An 18,105-nucleotide genomic window follows, 5' to 3' on the forward strand; every position below is an offset into this window, starting at 1 on the left:
GGAATATATACACATACATATATATATATATAATCAGAACTATCACTGGATTACCATTCTACCGGTAGTATAGGTATTACAAAATAATGTTGAATTATAAAGGGTCGACTTGACTCATTGTTTGGAGCGCGAATATGCTCGCCAGAACGTCCGTGATTCGAACCCGACTTCTGTCTAATCCTGGACAACCTGGCAGTACCCAAGCCCTTGTGCTCCCTTCGGGTGGCGTGGTAGCTAGGCACCAAGAGGTTGTTACAGCTGAACGATTATCTTATTTTATTATATTTAATACAGTAGGACCACAACTCAGTCGCTACATTCCATCCATAGTGGCTGATAAGTCATCTCATCAGGCAGATTAGTTCGAAAGCCGTCAGTCATACCAGGACTACAACTTTTCCCTATTGCCCCAAGTAAAGAACCAAGTTAGCGACTAACGAATCCTATCTACTCAGAGTGATTCACAACTAAAGTTTGAGAACTGTTCGAGAACCATGCAAATATTCGTTCGGGATGAATCAGTGACAGATACGGAATCGTTTTTGTGGAAATGGACACAGAACAGCATCTGCCCGTAACGGGGTTATATTTCGTCCGGTCACACCCATTGCTTCCGAAACTGTTCCAACCATTGGCATCAGCTGAATTTTCAAGGTGTCACAAACACATTGGATAGAAAGGAATAGCGTACGTCCAAAAGATGCATGTAGCACTACATCTCGAGCCTGGAAGCTGCTGTCGCATCAAATTTAGGCTACTTATATGGATCGGGAAGTAGCTGGAATACACAACTGTGATGTTTTGCATTACATCTGCAAAACAGGATGGAACGGTCTCAAAATCACTTTGTCCAGGCAATGTCTCACGATCTTTACCAGTGTCAACAGTAAATACCTTGCTGAATTCCACAAAGCAATGTGAGATTTATGGCTACATCAAGGTGAATTTCAGTGAACCCAACCAAGGAAATGCAACTGCACTCTGTTCGGCTGTAGCCATTCCTACATCGCATGGCCAAATCATAGTTTGCTACCTGGAATCTGTTTGCTGACAGTATAGGAGTGGAAAATGGTGCTTTTCGGCAGACCGACTAACTGTCGTCCACCTGTAGTGCAACTCGATGGAAGTGCGAGAGCTGAAATGATGCCAAGTTGCTCAGTCCTAGACAAAAGCGCTCTGCTAGTCAGGATGTGATTCGACATTATGGTCAGTAGCTTTTAGCATGAACCGTTTAGCCATCTCAATCATACGCACCGTTTCATCGCGAAAATTGCAACTGGCTTACGCCTGCCAAGTGACGAAGGTACCGATCAGCAAATGTTTGGAGACCATGCAGTGCAATATTGTTTTCACAATGTGCGAGTCATCAGCCTAGGCGAAATTCGTCCTTGGTGCCACAGCTGACGCAAGTTGGAGAATATTGCGCTCACCTTGCTACTGCGTGCTCTGACTTCGGCCAAAACGCAATCACGGCTTGCTCCTCACCAGGTTAGTAATCCGGTCAACAATCTCGAGCTTTTCCTCATAAAGACTCAAGAGGATTGGAAATCCTGAAGTATAGCATTTGACTCTGAAGGTGCCATACTCGTTTCAAACAAGTGACCACTTCTGGCATTCGTGCTGTTCAAGTTCGTTAGTCTTTTCCTGGTATGATTTTCCTTGGTAGGATTTCAATACCAAGATTAAAAACCCTTTAAAATGTTCATTCCATTGTGACGTCGATGACAAACTGGACACGGTTTGGCGCAACTAGCCCCTCCCCCTAACATATATATATATGTATATACATATATATATATATATACTTTCAACCAGTGATTAATTTCACTACCTTTTTTAAACAGAAGATACATGTCGGAGTTCTCAAGCTGACTGTACCTGTACTTTGGCGTGTTTATCTTCAACCGATTTTTAGTTACATAACTCAAGAGGTAGTCACGATTCAATACACAACAACGTAAGCCTTGCTTTACGATTCAATAACAACGTAAGCCTTGCTTTTGAGGATAATAGAAGATGCAAAATCCGAAATACCGTCTGATGATCGTTATCATCATCGTCAGTATGACACCGATGTTTTACTGCGGTACTGGCGTGGTCTATTTGAAAGCCATATTGTAAAGAAAAGGATAAAAGTAGATGGTGATGCGACTTAGTGCTAGCCTATCACAATCATCATGAGGTGCCTACACCTCCAGACACTCATTCAGGCAATCTGGTTAAAAATTGACTACAAGAATGCGAGTGAAGTCGATTAGTGGCCGTATCTTGCAGCGTTTCTAACCACGCGGTGTGGGGATCATGCAGTCTACATCCTGGAAGGCAATTCGCACCGACAGCATGGAAACTTTTCGTAATCATTTTATACCCCTCTGTTAGGTGAAAGGTTGGCCACCTGTATTCTTCCGCCACTCTGAATTAGGCACGGAAACAGCGTGGTTCGGCATACGCGATAGGGGGCCTGACTGACGCAGCTTCTGGTGCGGGACACATTATTCGATTGAAGTCACTGTTGAACAACCGGACGCTCACTTTCCAATTACCTTGTTACAGATTTTCCGACACTAACCCACACGAGCTATGGTTCTGAGACAACGGTTGCCAAAAACCTGAAGACGTCCTGGTTCCGCTGCTCGAGCAGGCCAAGTATCACAGCCGTAGAACAAAACAGTCCGTACTGTGCCTGATACACACGTTTCTTGAGATTCAAGAATATATCGCTTTGACGCCATAGGTGCCTCAAATTAACAGACACCATTTGAGCCTTACAGATTCGCGCATTGAGCTCATATGTCACACTACGTTCGGAGCTAATACAACTTCCAAGATACATAGAACCATTCGAAATTTCCAGTACCTCTTTCTGGATTGTAAGTGGCGTGTCCAGTGACTGCATGTCCATGAGCATGACCCTACATTTTTTGGGTGCGAATTAGGTGCCAAACGACGGGATGACTTTGGTCAGTTCATCCAAAAATACCTACGCCTTCTCGTTCTCTTCGAAGATGGCAGCGATGTCGTCTGCATAATCCAGATCGACAAGGCTTTCTTCAGCAACTATTTGCACATAAGAGTTTTGATAACCTTTCAGCGTTCGTCTCATTAACTCATCGATCACAACGATCCTAATTGTCGTTCTAGTAGACACCAACTGATGCTTACGTGAATATGTCCAATTTAGTCCAATATGTCCAATATAGTCCAATTTTCTCATAGTTATCTTTATGGCATCTTATAACAATTTTCATCCGAAGATTATGCCTAACTTGGGAAACTCAACAGAAGTGAAAATCGCTTGCGCAAAAATTACTCGGGGAGAGGTTTTGTTCAGCTAAGCCGAAACAAATCATGAACCCCACTAGTTATGGAAGGCTTTTGGGCCGTTTGCTGTAATTCCTTACATGGCCAGGAGTGCGAAAGCAAGAAGTGCCATCCCTCTTTGATAAAATAAATGTAGAAGGGTTGACCTGTTGATGAATGTGAGAGTTCCTTTGAGGTAGTGGAAGACCATGACCGTTGATCGGCGGTATTGGTGACGTTGCCGACACCTTGAGTTAGTGTAGAAGCTTTATCGATCAGTCGGTTGTCAGGGCGAAATCTTGCTTGATATTCTTTGATTCGCGTTTTACAGCATTTAAACCAGTAGCTGTGTTTTGTTCAGGTTAAGGACTGTACATATACGGTTGGAACAGTCGTTCAAACTATGATGAGTGATTGACCTGATCTGTTTCCTGTTTCTGAGTAGGTTCAGTCTAGTTAAGGCAGAACACAGGAATCCACTACGTCTGACTCGGAAGCCCGGTGGCTTTTCAAGAGAGAGAGAGAGAACGGGTACTGATTGGTCATTTCCGAAATGATTTCGAAGAATCTGGAAGAGTTTAGGCAGTTTAGTTGGTTCGTAGTGAACATGCTGTTGACTTACACTGCCAGTACTGCAAGTAGTATTCCGGAACCCGAGGATGGACTTTATTGATGAACAAATGAGTGCTATTGAAACTGAGTGAAAACTTTCGTGTTTTCAGTCAGTTGAAAAGCACACATACAGCTGGAAGCCATACACGCTTTGAAACTTATGTATGTTACGTTGTGAGTACGTATGCCTTGTGACTGAATTGTCGGTCACGTTTTTGCACAACACTGTCAGACCTGGTCCTTCACGGTGTCGTGTGAATAAGCACAAATTCAGCACAACGTAGTCGACATTTTGCTGTAGGATATGAACGTCATCAAAGTTGGCCCTATGTTCTTCAGCAATTGCATGGGATCCGATCTCTCCAGTTTGATTATCTCGCTCTTTGAACAACCCAGGTATGCAGTTTATGTCCGTTGATCGAAACCTTTGCTTTTCTGCTGGTTTACCCGAAACTCTCGAGTGTGTGACATAGACAACGTGTCATAGACTACACTCGCAATTGATGTGTTCTCCCATGTAGTGCAACTATACACAATCGTGAAAACGTCCAATTTCCTTGCACTTAGAATCGAAAAACCAGCAGGTTAAAGCTCCTAAGACTGGACTTTTGGCGTCCCATAATTCATTAGGCCAACCACCAAGTAGCGGAGAAACCTTCGCTAACATGAGTTGTTCAGTAAATGTCTGAATGAACTTTAGATGGAGCTGAAAAGTGTGTATTACAACAAGGCATAAATCTCAACATCGCACGAAGCCATATCTAAACAGCCCACTCACAGTGGCTAAAGAAGCGGGACGTAGGGTTGCTGAATTCCTGAGGAACGAAAACCGGTGAACTCTAATCTTGTGAAGAATCGGTTGACGCTTATAACAAAACTAGACGAAGGCTGAAGAGACCATTAGCGGTTCTTTTCTCGTACTTAAATCGAACAATCAAACCAGATTCTACGAACTGGCAAAATTACACAAAGACGGTTTCCGTTGTGTCCGACTACATTGTGCTAGTCGCTCCATGTATACTTTATACGAATAAGATAATAAAAAAAGATAAACAGTCAGCTGTAACACCCTTTCGGTGCCTAGCTGCCATGCCACGCGAAGGAAGCACGAGGGCTAGGATATTGCCAGGTTGCCCAAGCCTAGACAGGGGAAGCTGAGATGCAGAGGTCGGGCTCGAACCACAGACCTTCCGGTCAGTGAATTCGCGCTCTAACCACTTGAGCCATCTCGTCCATTTGTACGAATATCTGGTGGCGATACTTGGATCACTTCAACGTAATATGGTGAGTCAGCTGACCAGTTGGGATGAGTGTACTCAGAATAAAACAGTTGATTTTTGACAACGAAGCTGATAAAACGCCCGTCAGTTCTGATATCGTTTCGCTTTGAATGAACGTTGAAAAATATATCTGGCAATAGTTTTTTGGTTTACAAGCGCTTCACGACTTACCTCGAAAACCAATGTCATATTTTGTCTGCCGTAGTTAAAACTATTCGACCTACATCTCTGCCCTCACCAATCAATTTTGAACTTTCAACGTTTGTTGTAAAGGGGATTTTTGCGAATGTTTTTGTACCAGTGTAGTTCATCACAAGCTTTTCATAAGGTTTTATGGAGCAAGCAAACGCAAGTTTTGCATGCCAAAGGGGTTCGATTTTTATGCTGATTCGAAACTGATAGTTTTTCTGAGAAATTCGAGGCATTCTATTTTCGTTTGATGTCTAACACGCACTGGAATATTTATTTTCCATAAGCGACAGTTATCGTTTTGTGCTTAGTCCCACTTTCGATGATTTATTTCATTTGAAGGCTGTGGGTTGACCGGGGCGATTACGCAACTACACACACTCGCCTTTGTAGCATATTCCGATTTACCGCCGGTTAACTTGGACCACGCAAGGGGTGGGGCTGACGTCTCGTCCTTCCGGTTTTGTGTCTCCAGAATAATCAATAAAGTAGAACAACATGTGAATTGTCGTACTTTCCCAGACCATACGCAGTGGGACTGATGCCCAGTGGATTATGATGACAGTCTAAATGCGGGAGTTCTGAGATGTCGGTCGTCCTTACACTTTCTTCAATTTTATTCCCGTTGAATTCGCATCATTCAAGAACGTTTCGATCTGTCTGGTTGTCCGTCTAAACACACTTTTTCCAGCCTTATCATTAGCTTTCCCACACCGCACTATACTTGTTGTGGGGACGGTATTCAACTGAATTTTTTCAACTTTCATTTTTTTCTCGCAAGTTTGATATTATTGTAAACTTTTTTGTCAATTCTCAGCGAACTACTGAAGTTACCTCGACTTCCTGTGTTCAAGCAATCTCATCAAACATCAGTCCTTAACATGGGGGGCGAGATGGCCCCAGTGGTTAGTGGCCCAGTGGTTACTGACCGGAAGGTCCATGGTTCGAACCCGACCTCTGCCACTCGACTTCCCCTGTCTAGGCTTGGGCGACCTGGCAGTATCTCAGCCCTCGAGCAACCTTCGGGTGGCATGACAGTTAGGTACCGAAAGGGTGCTACAGCTGAACGATTTTTTTCAGTCCCTTGCGTGCAGTTCAGTGGCCAGTGACAGTGATAGATTTTTCGACTTATCCTTTTTTCAAGTTATACCGCTTCCTGCTGCTGGCGAACAGTTTAAAGCCGTTAGCTGGATTTGCTCACAGGGTGAGGATAATTAGAAGTTGAGGCGTCTCAGTCAGTTTCGGAAGTGTTTAGAACCGAAAGTTTGCCAAACGGTCGATGGATTTGTTGTTGAGTAACACTCCGCTTTCGACATAAGCTTCTTCAGGCTTACTGAATAAATTGCCGGATTGATCGAGTTTCAAGGCAGAGGGACAGTGGGTTTTCTTTCAACTAGCAGAACTGAGTCGTGTTTGGTGTTGCCCAACCATCAATCTACCAATTATTCACCGAACCTCTCAATAAAGGGACGATACGGTAATCGGATGAACTACATCTTAATGGACGGTGCACCTCGAATGCACCAATAAGTGCATAGGCTTTTCAGGGTTTAGCAGATGACTCTCTTTCTCATATGCGGTGAGTTGCAGCAGAGGTGATCCCCATTTTTCCATTAGATTGCTTTACCCCTAACGCTCTGAGTTTTTTCGCAACATTTGTATTGTTCAGGACGGAATCGTGTTTCGTGTCTCTATCGCCCAACCACGTGAACTTCGTCTGTTGCAACAAATTGGTGAGCAGTCCAAAGAACCCGACCACAGCCTACCCAGTGCGGCGGACACCGTAAAGTCACCAGTGCAGACACCTAGCTCGTTGGCTTGGATCCGATTAAACCAAAGCATGCCTACGATCGCTGGTTTGCTTGCCGGTATTTCGCGAAGTAGAACCAACGTGTTCCCGACTGCTTGTCGGTTAGCCAAACGTTGGTTGTCCGCACACGGGTTTCCTGTCATCACATGCCCGTTTGAGGCTGAATTTGATGGAGTTCGTCATCTGGTCTACGACAGGGCCTACAAGACTAAGGAAGAGAGTGGTGTAGCTAAACTGGCCGATAAGAGGGATGAGCAGAATCTGTGGGATTCCGGCGCCCGAATGGCTGAAATAGCTGTAGAACTTCTGGTCGTATACGCCGGTGGCTTCTGCGACCCGATTTCTACCGACTCTGCGGTGCAGCATCCATCCAATCGAATCAGTGCCACTGGATCACCTGTGACCGCATTTTTGCGCTTTTTAAAACTTCTCGTTACTCATGACTGGGAAAACCAACCGATTTTGGTGGATCTAAACGAAGGCTTCTCAGGTACTCACATTTTTCTCTTCGTATTCCTATTTTGCTATCGCTTTGTGCATCGATCATCACAACTGCTCAATCAATTTAAATTGGGCTTCAAATTTTTGTTTTCTGTTAGTACACTGGTTCACTTCATTGCACATTTGAAAAAACCGAGCGAGTTCGATCGTAAGAGTGAGAAGCCATAGCTATAGCACCGTACAAAAGCTCATTTTCGCAGAATTTCCTAGGATTTTCTTTGCCGTATGCGATGAATTATCTCAAAATCAACCACATAAAAGATTCTCTTGTCAGTCATCAGCATCTTTGACTCTCTGGAATACTCACATTCCCTTTCAATATGAGCGTTGTGTTTCCGTAAAGAGAACTACTCACAAGGTTGTTGAAAACTCTTCGACAGCCAACGACCGGTTTTGCCCTTTTTGGGGCTCATAGGTAGGCCTAGTCCCCGAGTTCCCGTCAACCTTATGTTCTACTTGAACCCAAATTGAGCTGATTGTGACAGACACCCGTTTGCAGATCAGTTCGGTTTTCACGGGATACTCAAGTGAATTTGTCGTTTACGATGTTCTTCAACTGCTGTTCTACAGTTTGATATGCGAAAGAGAGTATTTGTCGATATCTGCCCAATTTGGGTTCAGGTAGAACATAGGGTTGACGGGAACTCGGGGACTGTGCCTACGTGGACGAAACCGGTCGTTGGTTGTCAGAGAGTTTCGAGCAGCCTTATTAGTAGTTTCTGCGATGTATCGAAACACGAGGCGGTCATTGTGCAGCACATTCGGTTGGAGGACATCATAAACGAAAGACTCACTTGAGTCTCCCGTGAAAAACATTGATTTGCAAATGAGAGTTGTATTTCCTTTAAATCCACCATCATATTTACTAAGTAGATAAAACAACACATACAGCATACTGAGTTTGAGCTGTCAGGGATAATTGGATTGTTTCATTGTTCAATATTAGTCGTCAGCTGTATATAGAGTCGTTTGAGAATACCATGGTTTATCGATTGCCGAAAAACTACAAACTTCACGGTAAGTTCCGGTCTTTAAAGTCGCTCAGTGTTCTCACAATCGAATTGCATTTTCGGAAGCCACAACGTGTCTCTGATGGACTAAAAGAGAAGCAACTGGGTTCAGAGTAACGGTCCAAATTTTTGAGCTCCATCTAGGCCTCCAGGGGTCCCAGAGGTGCTAGGAAAGTATTCCGCCAGAGGTTTGGGCACATGCGCAACAAAACGCAATATTTTGGCGTAAAACGTTTTATTCCGCTAGCAAAGGCTTGCAGATAAAAGCATTGTGCGGTCAGTGGGCCCCGTCTTTAAACCTGTTCAAAGTGTTTAAAATGTCGTGTGCATTAGCATGGGTGTTACTGTGGCGTAATAGTAATTTAATGGGTGACAATCTACAGGAATGCAAGCCCACTTTCGTAATGCCCCACCAAAACACTTGAGGCAAGCCTACGAGAACGTAACTTAGTCTAGGTTTACAGTTAGTTATCGAAACCAGATGTTTAGTTCATACCCCTTTTTCAAAACGCTCTTTTGTATCAGCTGATTATGTATGTGACACAGTTGTACCATGAAAGATGGGTCAATCTTTTGTTATTGTTGTCAGTTCTTCCAAACTAACCTTCATCCAAAGGAATCAGATAGGGTGTTTACGATGTCTTATTGGAATGCAAATACTTTCCTATATGTGCGTTTTCAATATCCCACTTCCAAGTTTTAAAACTTAAATTTTCTCACATTTTTCCCTATTGATCAAAAATACCATCGGTCTGTGCGATAGACGCTGACAAACCTCTGCTACTCGTGTGACCAAAGTAACAGTTGCCAAAAATCGCTAACAAATCACCTTATGGGCCGTACAACATGGGAAAAGTGATTCAGGGACAAACATATTGGTTCCGTTGTAAATGTGTTTGCTGTAAGCAGGGTTGCTAGAGTTGAGGCTTACTGCAGTTCGGCAGTTTCCGCGATGTAACGGGAGTGAATGAGTGTATTCGAAACTTTTTATTCACGATTTATCCTACCTATACCTTTGCATGGTACGTCAGAATAACCTGAATGCGCGTCTCTTAAGAGACTGTTATTTTGCTACCGTGAACCTAGGTATTCGTATTATTAGGATAACCAGCTCCGAACGTAACGGGACTACATAACTGCCGATGGAATAACCGTTTTTAGTTGAGACAGATTTCATTGGTTGTTCTTCACTCGCCCTTGACAGGTGAGTTGTATTCTTGGTATTACTTTTTTGACCCACTTGTGAGCGACAATGATGAATAGAGCAGCTGGCTCGCACGTTCATTGACTTTTCTGGTTTGGTTAAGCGCTCCAAGCTATTAAGCGGCTATCCAGACCGGCGTTCACGGTAATAAAAAGGCATTAAGGGACTGTGGTCCATAACAACCGTCTTATTGATTCTTTCAGCTCATCTAGCTTGTTTATTTTCGATGTTTCAGACTTCTTGTCAATCCTTGTTGTTTCGTAGATTAATCTGCCTTGAATCTTCGCAGAAATCTCCATCGATCTTCCAAAAGAGCTGAGGACGGTTTATTTCATAACCACGTCAGATTAATCTTGATTTAATCTGCACTTTTTCCCTCACGTTTTCTAACACGTTTTGTTGCTGTCTGCGAAACGAAATCGAAATTATTCGACTTACAGGAAATGCCTGTTGGTAATTGTCTCACATAATGGCAGCCAAACATGGAAAGGCTTGTGTCCCATAGGCCAGTCCTGCTCTGTTCGCATGCAGAACTGCACTGTTTCCCACTGGGTGTACTGAAAAATTTGACACTTTGCAGTAAAGTGGTTGTCCTGATTACGACCGAAATGCTCGTCAAAACAAAACTATTAGGTTAAACGATAAACTGTTTTCGAAGTAGCATAACTCCCAATACGATAAATGATACTAACTGAATTGGTGTCGCAGACAAGAAGTGGGTTTTTCTAGCGTAATTCTGGATGTTCGTACAATTACTCCGATGTTGGTGTCAATGCTAAATTCGAATAACGCCTCGTCTAGATTTCAACAATATCGAGGTGAGGTTTTCTAAGAGGCGAGCAGTGAAATTGGTGTAGTATTCAGACTGATTACTCCGATAGAAACAAACTAAATTATCCTCTGCTTAGTATAGACTATTTGAGCAAAGCAACGTTTAAATTGCCTGAAATCTCGGTAGAAGCAACTCTTACGAACGCTGAATGGTACACGATTATGCAAAACCGTGTTCGGGCTTCGATCCCTCGTGGCTATCATTCACATCCGGCGACATCATATGGTGCTAGTAATAATACTTGTCCAGAACTCAGTCCATTATCGGTCGGATTCATTTAAGATGATAATTGTCGGTCAGTACCTTGTTTCCAACATCATCACCGGTCAAAAAGTTTCAAAAACGTTTCAGCAGTTTTCTGCATATAAATCGATTGCCGTTCATTTTTTGAGTTATCTTTCCTCCGATCGCAGTAACTGTGCGCTTTCATTTGGCACACTTGCCTGCGGGCCGTTGTTTCGCCGAATGCCCTAGAGCGGAATCATATTGCACATAAACGTTGCAGGAAGATATTGCCCGCACGCAATGCCTAGCTTGTTAGTCTTTCAGCAACACAGGCATAGAGTGCTCGGGTAGGCTGGTCGATTACCCGACTTTCCGTCACGCATAGAAAAAGCTATTTGTACTACAGAACCGATTACGAACTTATCAATAATTTTCCAGGCTACAACCCACGACCCACAAGTTTCAACTGATCATTTGGTTTGAAATGGGACCATTGTTACCACCTTCACAGTTCCCATAATACGGTGTCACATCAATTTGCTTCGCTTGCCTGTTCACGGTTTTGGTGGAGCTGCTTGCTCAACCTCCCGGTCATCAGCTGTCTTATGCAACGATCGGAGCAGGCAGTTTCACGGTATTACTTTGCCATGGACCACTTTATAGTGGTCAGAGCTTTGCAACAAAGTGGGTTGTGGAAAAAAACTTTTAGTTTTGAACATGGTATTAGCCATGGAGAAGATCACCCAAACGCTTAGGACTTGGATTGGCTTGTTTCAGTTCGTCTTGCGAGACAGAAAATTGGCGCTGTTCTTTTCTGTGGAGCTCATTAGCAGTAGTGATAATAAGTGAAGTATCTTTCAGCTGTAACACTCAGGGCCTAGGCTTCACGTTACTAGAAGGAAGCAGGAGGGCTGAGCTGTTGCCGGGTTAACCAAGCCTAGACAGCAGCAGTCAGGATTCCAGGGTTGATTTCGAACTACGTACTAGCCGGTCACCCAATGTTGCTTAAATTCGGCGATCAGATGAGAACCGGTGTTTCCAAAATGGAATGGTCGCTGCATGGCCCTTCGCTATGGTCTGTTCCAAATGCTCCTCTCTTTTTGTTTGGCTAATACGACCTAGTCCACTTGTCTTTCTGAAGGACACAACCTGGAGGGAGCGTTCTATTTGACTGAGGTTTTTCTGTCGTAAGCAAGTGAAGTGTACGAGTGGTCTTTTCCCTGTGCTTTGCAAGCAGTTTCGACTGAGTGGCTTAAGCGAAGCTTTCTGCTAATTTTACATCAGCGCTCTTTTCCAACCAAATTGCCGATTCAAATACGGTTGGTCTAAGTGAACGCAACGACACATCCACATTAAACGGAGCTAAATGATCAAAATACACTCAAATAGTTTTTTTGCGAGAGACTCATCGGGAATTCAGCTGAATCTCTCATTTGTGATGTTCCCAGGCAACTGAATGTGCTGCACCAGGCCGCCTCATGTGTCATTTGGTACGATATTCGAGATATCGCGACACATTTGTATGGACGATGCACTACTCATAGGGTTGCAGAAAATTCGATAGCTCACAACCGGTTTCAAGTAGAATATAAGGTTGACGGAAACTCGGGGACTGCGCCTACTTAATAAGTCCCAAAAATGGCGAAACCGGTCATGGGCTGTCGAAGAATTTTCAGCAACCTTGCGAATAGTGCATTACGGAGCTAAATTACATTTATTTTGTTTGCATTATCAACTAACTGCCAGACAACCACTTTGAATCGGAAATCTAACTCTCGCTATTCACATTTTTATGCTTCCATTTGCCCAGGTCTACCGGAAAACTCTGAATATTCTTTTACGGGCGAAGTCTTGAACCTAGTTCGATAGTTTGCCCGGAACATGGTAACGCCCTGAACATGTCACACTTACCCTATGGATTGATACTAACCAGATAATGAGAAGGCTTTTGATATCTCTGAATTACCGCATCTGAGCAGGTGAACCTGTTCACGCTTGAGCGACGTGACTTGTTTGCCGTTCGGTTCATTAAATATCCCCGTTGGGTCGATTGACGACCTGTCCCTAAGGGATTCCCGGTCAAGTAGCGACAATGGTGCTGATTAGCTGTGGGTGGGATTTGTGGGATTGGTATTCCCGTTGCTTCCGTCTGAACAGCCGTCCTCTGTTCCCAGCACAACCGTTACGGTTGTCTTTGTTATACTATTGGAATACGTCTGTCGTATAATCTTCGGTTTCTGGTTGCGTTTCCACTCTGTTTAAGTGTGAAAATTTAATTTTTCCCATCGACCCAGATCATACTTATCAGGTAAATGTGCTACTCAAAGGTCACTTGATAAATTTCGGCTGGGCCTCCCACCAATGGCGACTTGAGTCGGTTCAGTCTCTTTAGTCACTACTACCAATTGCCGTTCTGAGTATTTATCTGGACAGTTACATGATACTCGTCCTAATCAGGTCGTGAAAACTCTCGAAACTGCATACTTATCATAACTCATCACCTCCAGACTATTCCATTATTCCGGTGTCATTGTTGCTCATGGTGAGATCATTTTTGAGTTCAGCTGAAGTTGAAACGCACTAAGCATAACCGTACTCACAACCGAAACATATCTTTCATGTCCAATAATTTGAAGATTTGACAAAGCGGCGTCAGGCACTTGCATCAATGGACGGCAACCGGGCTGTTCTTCCTGCAATGGTTATATGCACTCCCGCCGATCCTACAGGGACTGAGTGGACCACGATCGGCCCTACAAGAGCAGGTTTGAAAGAACTTCAAAGGTTGGCGCTTCAGAGCAGAGCATTACTTCGTGCTATGCTTGTGGCTGGTGCGCAGATCAAGGATTTGAAGGTATGTTTGTTTTCCTCTATCTCTGTTACTCTGCACAAACTCGACCATATTAAGGTTAATGTTGATCTTCAACCTAGTTGCTTTCTGGAGGATTAGTTTAAGGCTTCTTTCTTCTTTCCGATCGCACCAGTTCCAACGACGTTTGGAAAAGATTTGGCGTCGTGTTCACACAGCTAGCAGTGGATAGCTGTCTACTTCTTCCAGAGCTTTCTTTGAGCGCCGTAGGTGGCTGCTTTCTTGTTAGGCTACCGGGATCTGCATATCTTCTCATGGTCCACGTGATTCTGCTTGCCTCTGTGAAGTTACTCCACGTGATCTGGCACTTAGACGGTCTCATAAGATTACAAGATAATCACTCAGTTGTACCACCCTTTTGGCGCCTAGCTGCCATGCCATACGAAAGAAGCATGAGGGCTGGGATACTGTCAGGTTGTCTGAGCCTCGACAGGGGAAGTCGACAGGCAGATGTCAGGTTCGAACCACAGGCATTCCGGTCAGTAAATTCGCGCTCTAACCACTTGAGCCATCTCGCCCCCTAACCGGTCTCAGCGCAAACATGTCATCTCGTAGCCAAACTGGTTCACTAACGGTTTTCTGTTGCGAAGGATGTTGGGTCAATCTCACTGATTGCTTTTTACTCCGATGTGGTGCTCAGATACGCTTATCTCGTTGCTGTTCTGAGTTCTATGTACCTTGTTCTTGCTCCCCCATGGGTTCTTGTGGCTTTCTGTATTAAGACCTTTTCCTTCGTTTTCTTCCTACTCTCTAGAATATACCTCCCGGTTGTGTGGCAGTTAGGTACCAACATTGATTGTTCATGCTTATGATGCTGACGACTTAGTCATTGCTATCTTCCGATCTTTTCTATAATCTCAGGGCAGATTTTCTGCAGACATAAACATTCTTTACTTTCATTGGCAACCATGATTATCCTGTATCACTGGCACCGCACCAACAGCTTGCATAGACTTTCGGATTTGATTGTTTCTGTCGTGTTTGGATGATTCTGCATAATCCAAACCTGAAAGTCTATGCAAGCTGTTGGACTTTTGCATGGATGCATACTTTACCTTCGGTGGACAAATGTATCAACAGCTGAAAGGGACCCCAGTACCAGGATTTATCGCTGAGGCGGTAATACTAAGATTTGAGCGCGCGGTACTGCCAATAATCAACCCAAAGGTGTGGATCCGCTACGTAGACGACGCCTCTGTCATCATGAAACGAGATTCAATGCATAATGCACATGAACTGTTCAACACCACGTTTGAAGATATCAAGTTTACACTCGAACTGGATAAGAAGAACCAACTATCATTCTTGGAAGTTTTAGTGAAGAGAAAGGTGGATGGGACTGTGGAAACCTGCGTATAATGGGAGGAGACATACGGACCATATACTGAACTACAACAGCAATCATCCAGTAAACCACAAGAGCTGCTTCCAGACTTTGTTCAAGAGGGAGGAGTCACACTGCAGCACGACAGAATTACAGGAGGAGGAAGAAAACCATCCATTCAGACTATTCCAAGGAATTTTATCAGGAGAAGTTTGAAGAAGGAAACATCCCAGTCACAGCAAGAACAAGCCACCAGACGGGTAGTTCTGCCCTACCTCAAGAATATATCGTAACTCGCAATCGGATTATTAGCTTAAGAAGGAATTCTTGTGGCCCGCAAACCGAATGCCACTCCAAGGAAACCAATCTCAAAACCGAAGGATAACGGAGACAAAACCAAGAGGAACAATGTGGTATACCAAATCAACTGCAATGACTGCAACAAATTCTACGATGTACAAACCGGGAGGGAATTATGCACACGAATGAAGGAACATAACGCGGACGTCAGGAGACATGAACCCTTATCCCTGATATCTATACACGAGAACCAAGTAAGCCACAAATTCAGTTTGGAAAACACAAAACTTCTGACCTGCGGAGACACGAGACACGGAAGGGAATTTCTGGAAACATGGTACCCCACGGCGGGTGCGATTAGTCGATGCATTGAACTGGACCCAATTTACGCATCACTGCTTGCATGAGACTAACATGTCAACCGGAATACTCAAGGAGAACCGAATATCGGATTCACAAACAAGGAAACTAGGAACGCCTTGGAGTCAGATTTATGAAAGTCACAAGCCGGAAATCAGAAGGCTCAAGAACGGAGGCCACTCCAGCATCAACCAGAGTACGAGGGCTGGGGATGACAAGCTCAGGGGTCACATGGGTATCGACGAACCAGGACACAGGATAACAGAGCAACCAATGGAACCGACTCACTGAACAACCAATCGTGATCAAAGGCCAATTCCGGCTAGCAGCATGTATATTAAGACACGCGCAACACTGCTCAACGCGCAACTACCAACCCATTGCTACGCACCACTACGCTCTCTAACAACGCACTGATGACGCCACCTCGATTGGTGATGAAACGTTTACAATCAAGTTGGCCAGCTCAACGAATAAACCAACGACCATCTACGCTACCTGAGCTACCAAATTTCCTCTATAGAAAACTCTGTTGAGTGTTTTAATCTCATAGCTACTGGATTGGCTACCTTTCTTGGCCCGTCGATATTTGCTCATGGTTACTTAGCACGAACGATACCTTTGCCTAGGTAAGCGTACTTTGCTTGACATTTTACTTGGCTTGCGCTATGTATACTTCGTTCTAGTTAGTATTTTTAGTCGACAGAACCACTCTGGCTAATGAAACTGTTCGGAACGGTTACGTCAATAAATCTGTCTCTGTCTGAAGTTCATTCGAACCCTACTATCCTCTTCTGATGCGGATGGATTAGATTTACTGGGCTTATTCAGACTAGCTAGTTTGTCCAGTTGCCTTTCAGTCGAATCCGATTCCTTATGCTTTGGTTATAGGCTCAGTGCTGAAGAAAATCAGGATGACTAGATCGCACAGCTAATGTCACATTCTCCATACCTGGTTTTGCCTCAAACGCCTCAGTTGAACGCCCTGCTAGAATGCGGTTGAACATCGATGTACAAATTACTAAGTTGGAGGTCCCAATGCCTCGATGTTTTGAACTTGACAGGGTGACGCACTAATCAAGTTGAATTCTTTTGTGATGTGGATGTTGGCTATCCTCCTACTTTTGCGTGCTGATTTATCTCCACAGAATTCTTACGCAAAGGTCAGTGGGGTTCGTGGGATTTAATGGCTTTGTCAGCCGGGGCGGTCGAGGTGGTTCAGTGGTTAGAGCGCGAATTTACTGACCGGAATCTCCGTGTTTTGAACCCAACCTCTGCCTCTCGACTTTCCCCGCGCAGACTTGGGCGACTTAGCAGTATCCCATCCATCGTAATTCCTTCGGGTGACATGGCAGCTAGGCACCGAAAGGGTGCCACAGCTGAATGATTTTCCCCCTTGAATATTTAGTCACACTGTTTCTGGACAATATTTTATTCTGACCGGTGTGGGAATTCCATTTGTTTCTCTTCATTTCAGACAGTTTTCAAGCCAACGCACAACGATTTGAATATCTTGATCACTGTCAAATCAGACACACTTCATGTGCGTGCTGCAGAAGCCATAGACTTCGTGAGACCGAACACTTGGAAAACGGACGAACGTGAACCTAGCAAACTTGACTCGTTACCCGATGAGATTCCACCCCCGGGCGGACGTTTCTGGCCGTTGGGATATTGCTACGATCCTGTTGCCTATCTCGTTCATCTCTTGAAAGTACGTCTAAGTCATCTCCTTAAGCCCATTTTGGGGTCATAAGTTCAGTTTAACCCAGACAACCAAACTTACCCTTCTTGTGTCATAGAAATTAGCGGTAAACATGAGTATTTTATGATTTTCCACTTTGGCAAAGGCATATATAGACCTTCCTTTCGCTCTATCTTTCCTGTCGGATGTGTTCAGCTGTAGCACCCTTTCGGTTCCTAACTGCCATGCCACCCGAAGGTTGAACGAGGGCTGGGATACTGCCAGGTTGCCCAAGCCTAGACAGGGGAAGTCGAGAGGCAGAGGTCAGGTTCGAACCACGGACTTTCCGGTCAGTAAATTCGTGCTCTAACCACTTCGGCCATCTCGCCGTTTCCTGTCGGATAACGTCCCATAATTAGGTGCGTGACAATACGTAGTTTTCTACAATATTTCTTACAAGGTTTGACGTTCAAATTCGTGCGGCATGGTTGGAAAGTTACGTATTTTGGCTGGACTCGAAACACAAAATCAGCATCCACTTACCTGACAGGTACTTTAACCACAACGGAGTTAAAAAAGGAGCTCGCTCTCTGTCAAGCGAATGC

General features: G+C 44.2%; 2 protein-coding genes across 2 annotated transcripts in view; one reads left to right on the forward strand and one right to left on the reverse strand.

The window, feature by feature from the left end:
* T265_09158 (hypothetical protein) overlaps nucleotides 1-18,105 on the forward strand; it is a gene marked incomplete at both ends in the record, with an annotated part of 68,290 nt that overhangs the window by 7,692 nt on the left and 42,493 nt on the right. The window contains 3 exons of the mRNA XM_009175164.1: nucleotides 7,051-7,681; nucleotides 13,600-13,817; nucleotides 17,294-17,530. Of these exons, the coding sequence (XP_009173428.1) occupies nucleotides 7,051-7,681; nucleotides 13,600-13,817; nucleotides 17,294-17,530 (1,086 nt within the window). The remainder of the gene's footprint in view (nucleotides 1-7,050; nucleotides 7,682-13,599; nucleotides 13,818-17,293; nucleotides 17,531-18,105) is intronic.
* T265_09157 (hypothetical protein) lies at nucleotides 6,244-12,396 on the reverse strand (the record flags this gene model as incomplete). Its single annotated transcript, XM_009175163.1, has 4 exons — nucleotides 6,244-6,464; nucleotides 8,048-8,136; nucleotides 8,261-8,411; nucleotides 12,345-12,396. 4 exons carry the CDS (start codon nucleotides 12,394-12,396, stop codon nucleotides 6,244-6,246), a joined length of 513 nt encoding a protein of 170 aa, XP_009173427.1.

The sequence above is a fragment of the Opisthorchis viverrini genome, assembly GCF_000715545.1.
Source record: "Opisthorchis viverrini unplaced genomic scaffold opera_v5_262, whole genome shotgun sequence".
Classification (NCBI taxonomy): domain Eukaryota; kingdom Metazoa; phylum Platyhelminthes; class Trematoda; order Opisthorchiida; family Opisthorchiidae; genus Opisthorchis; species Opisthorchis viverrini.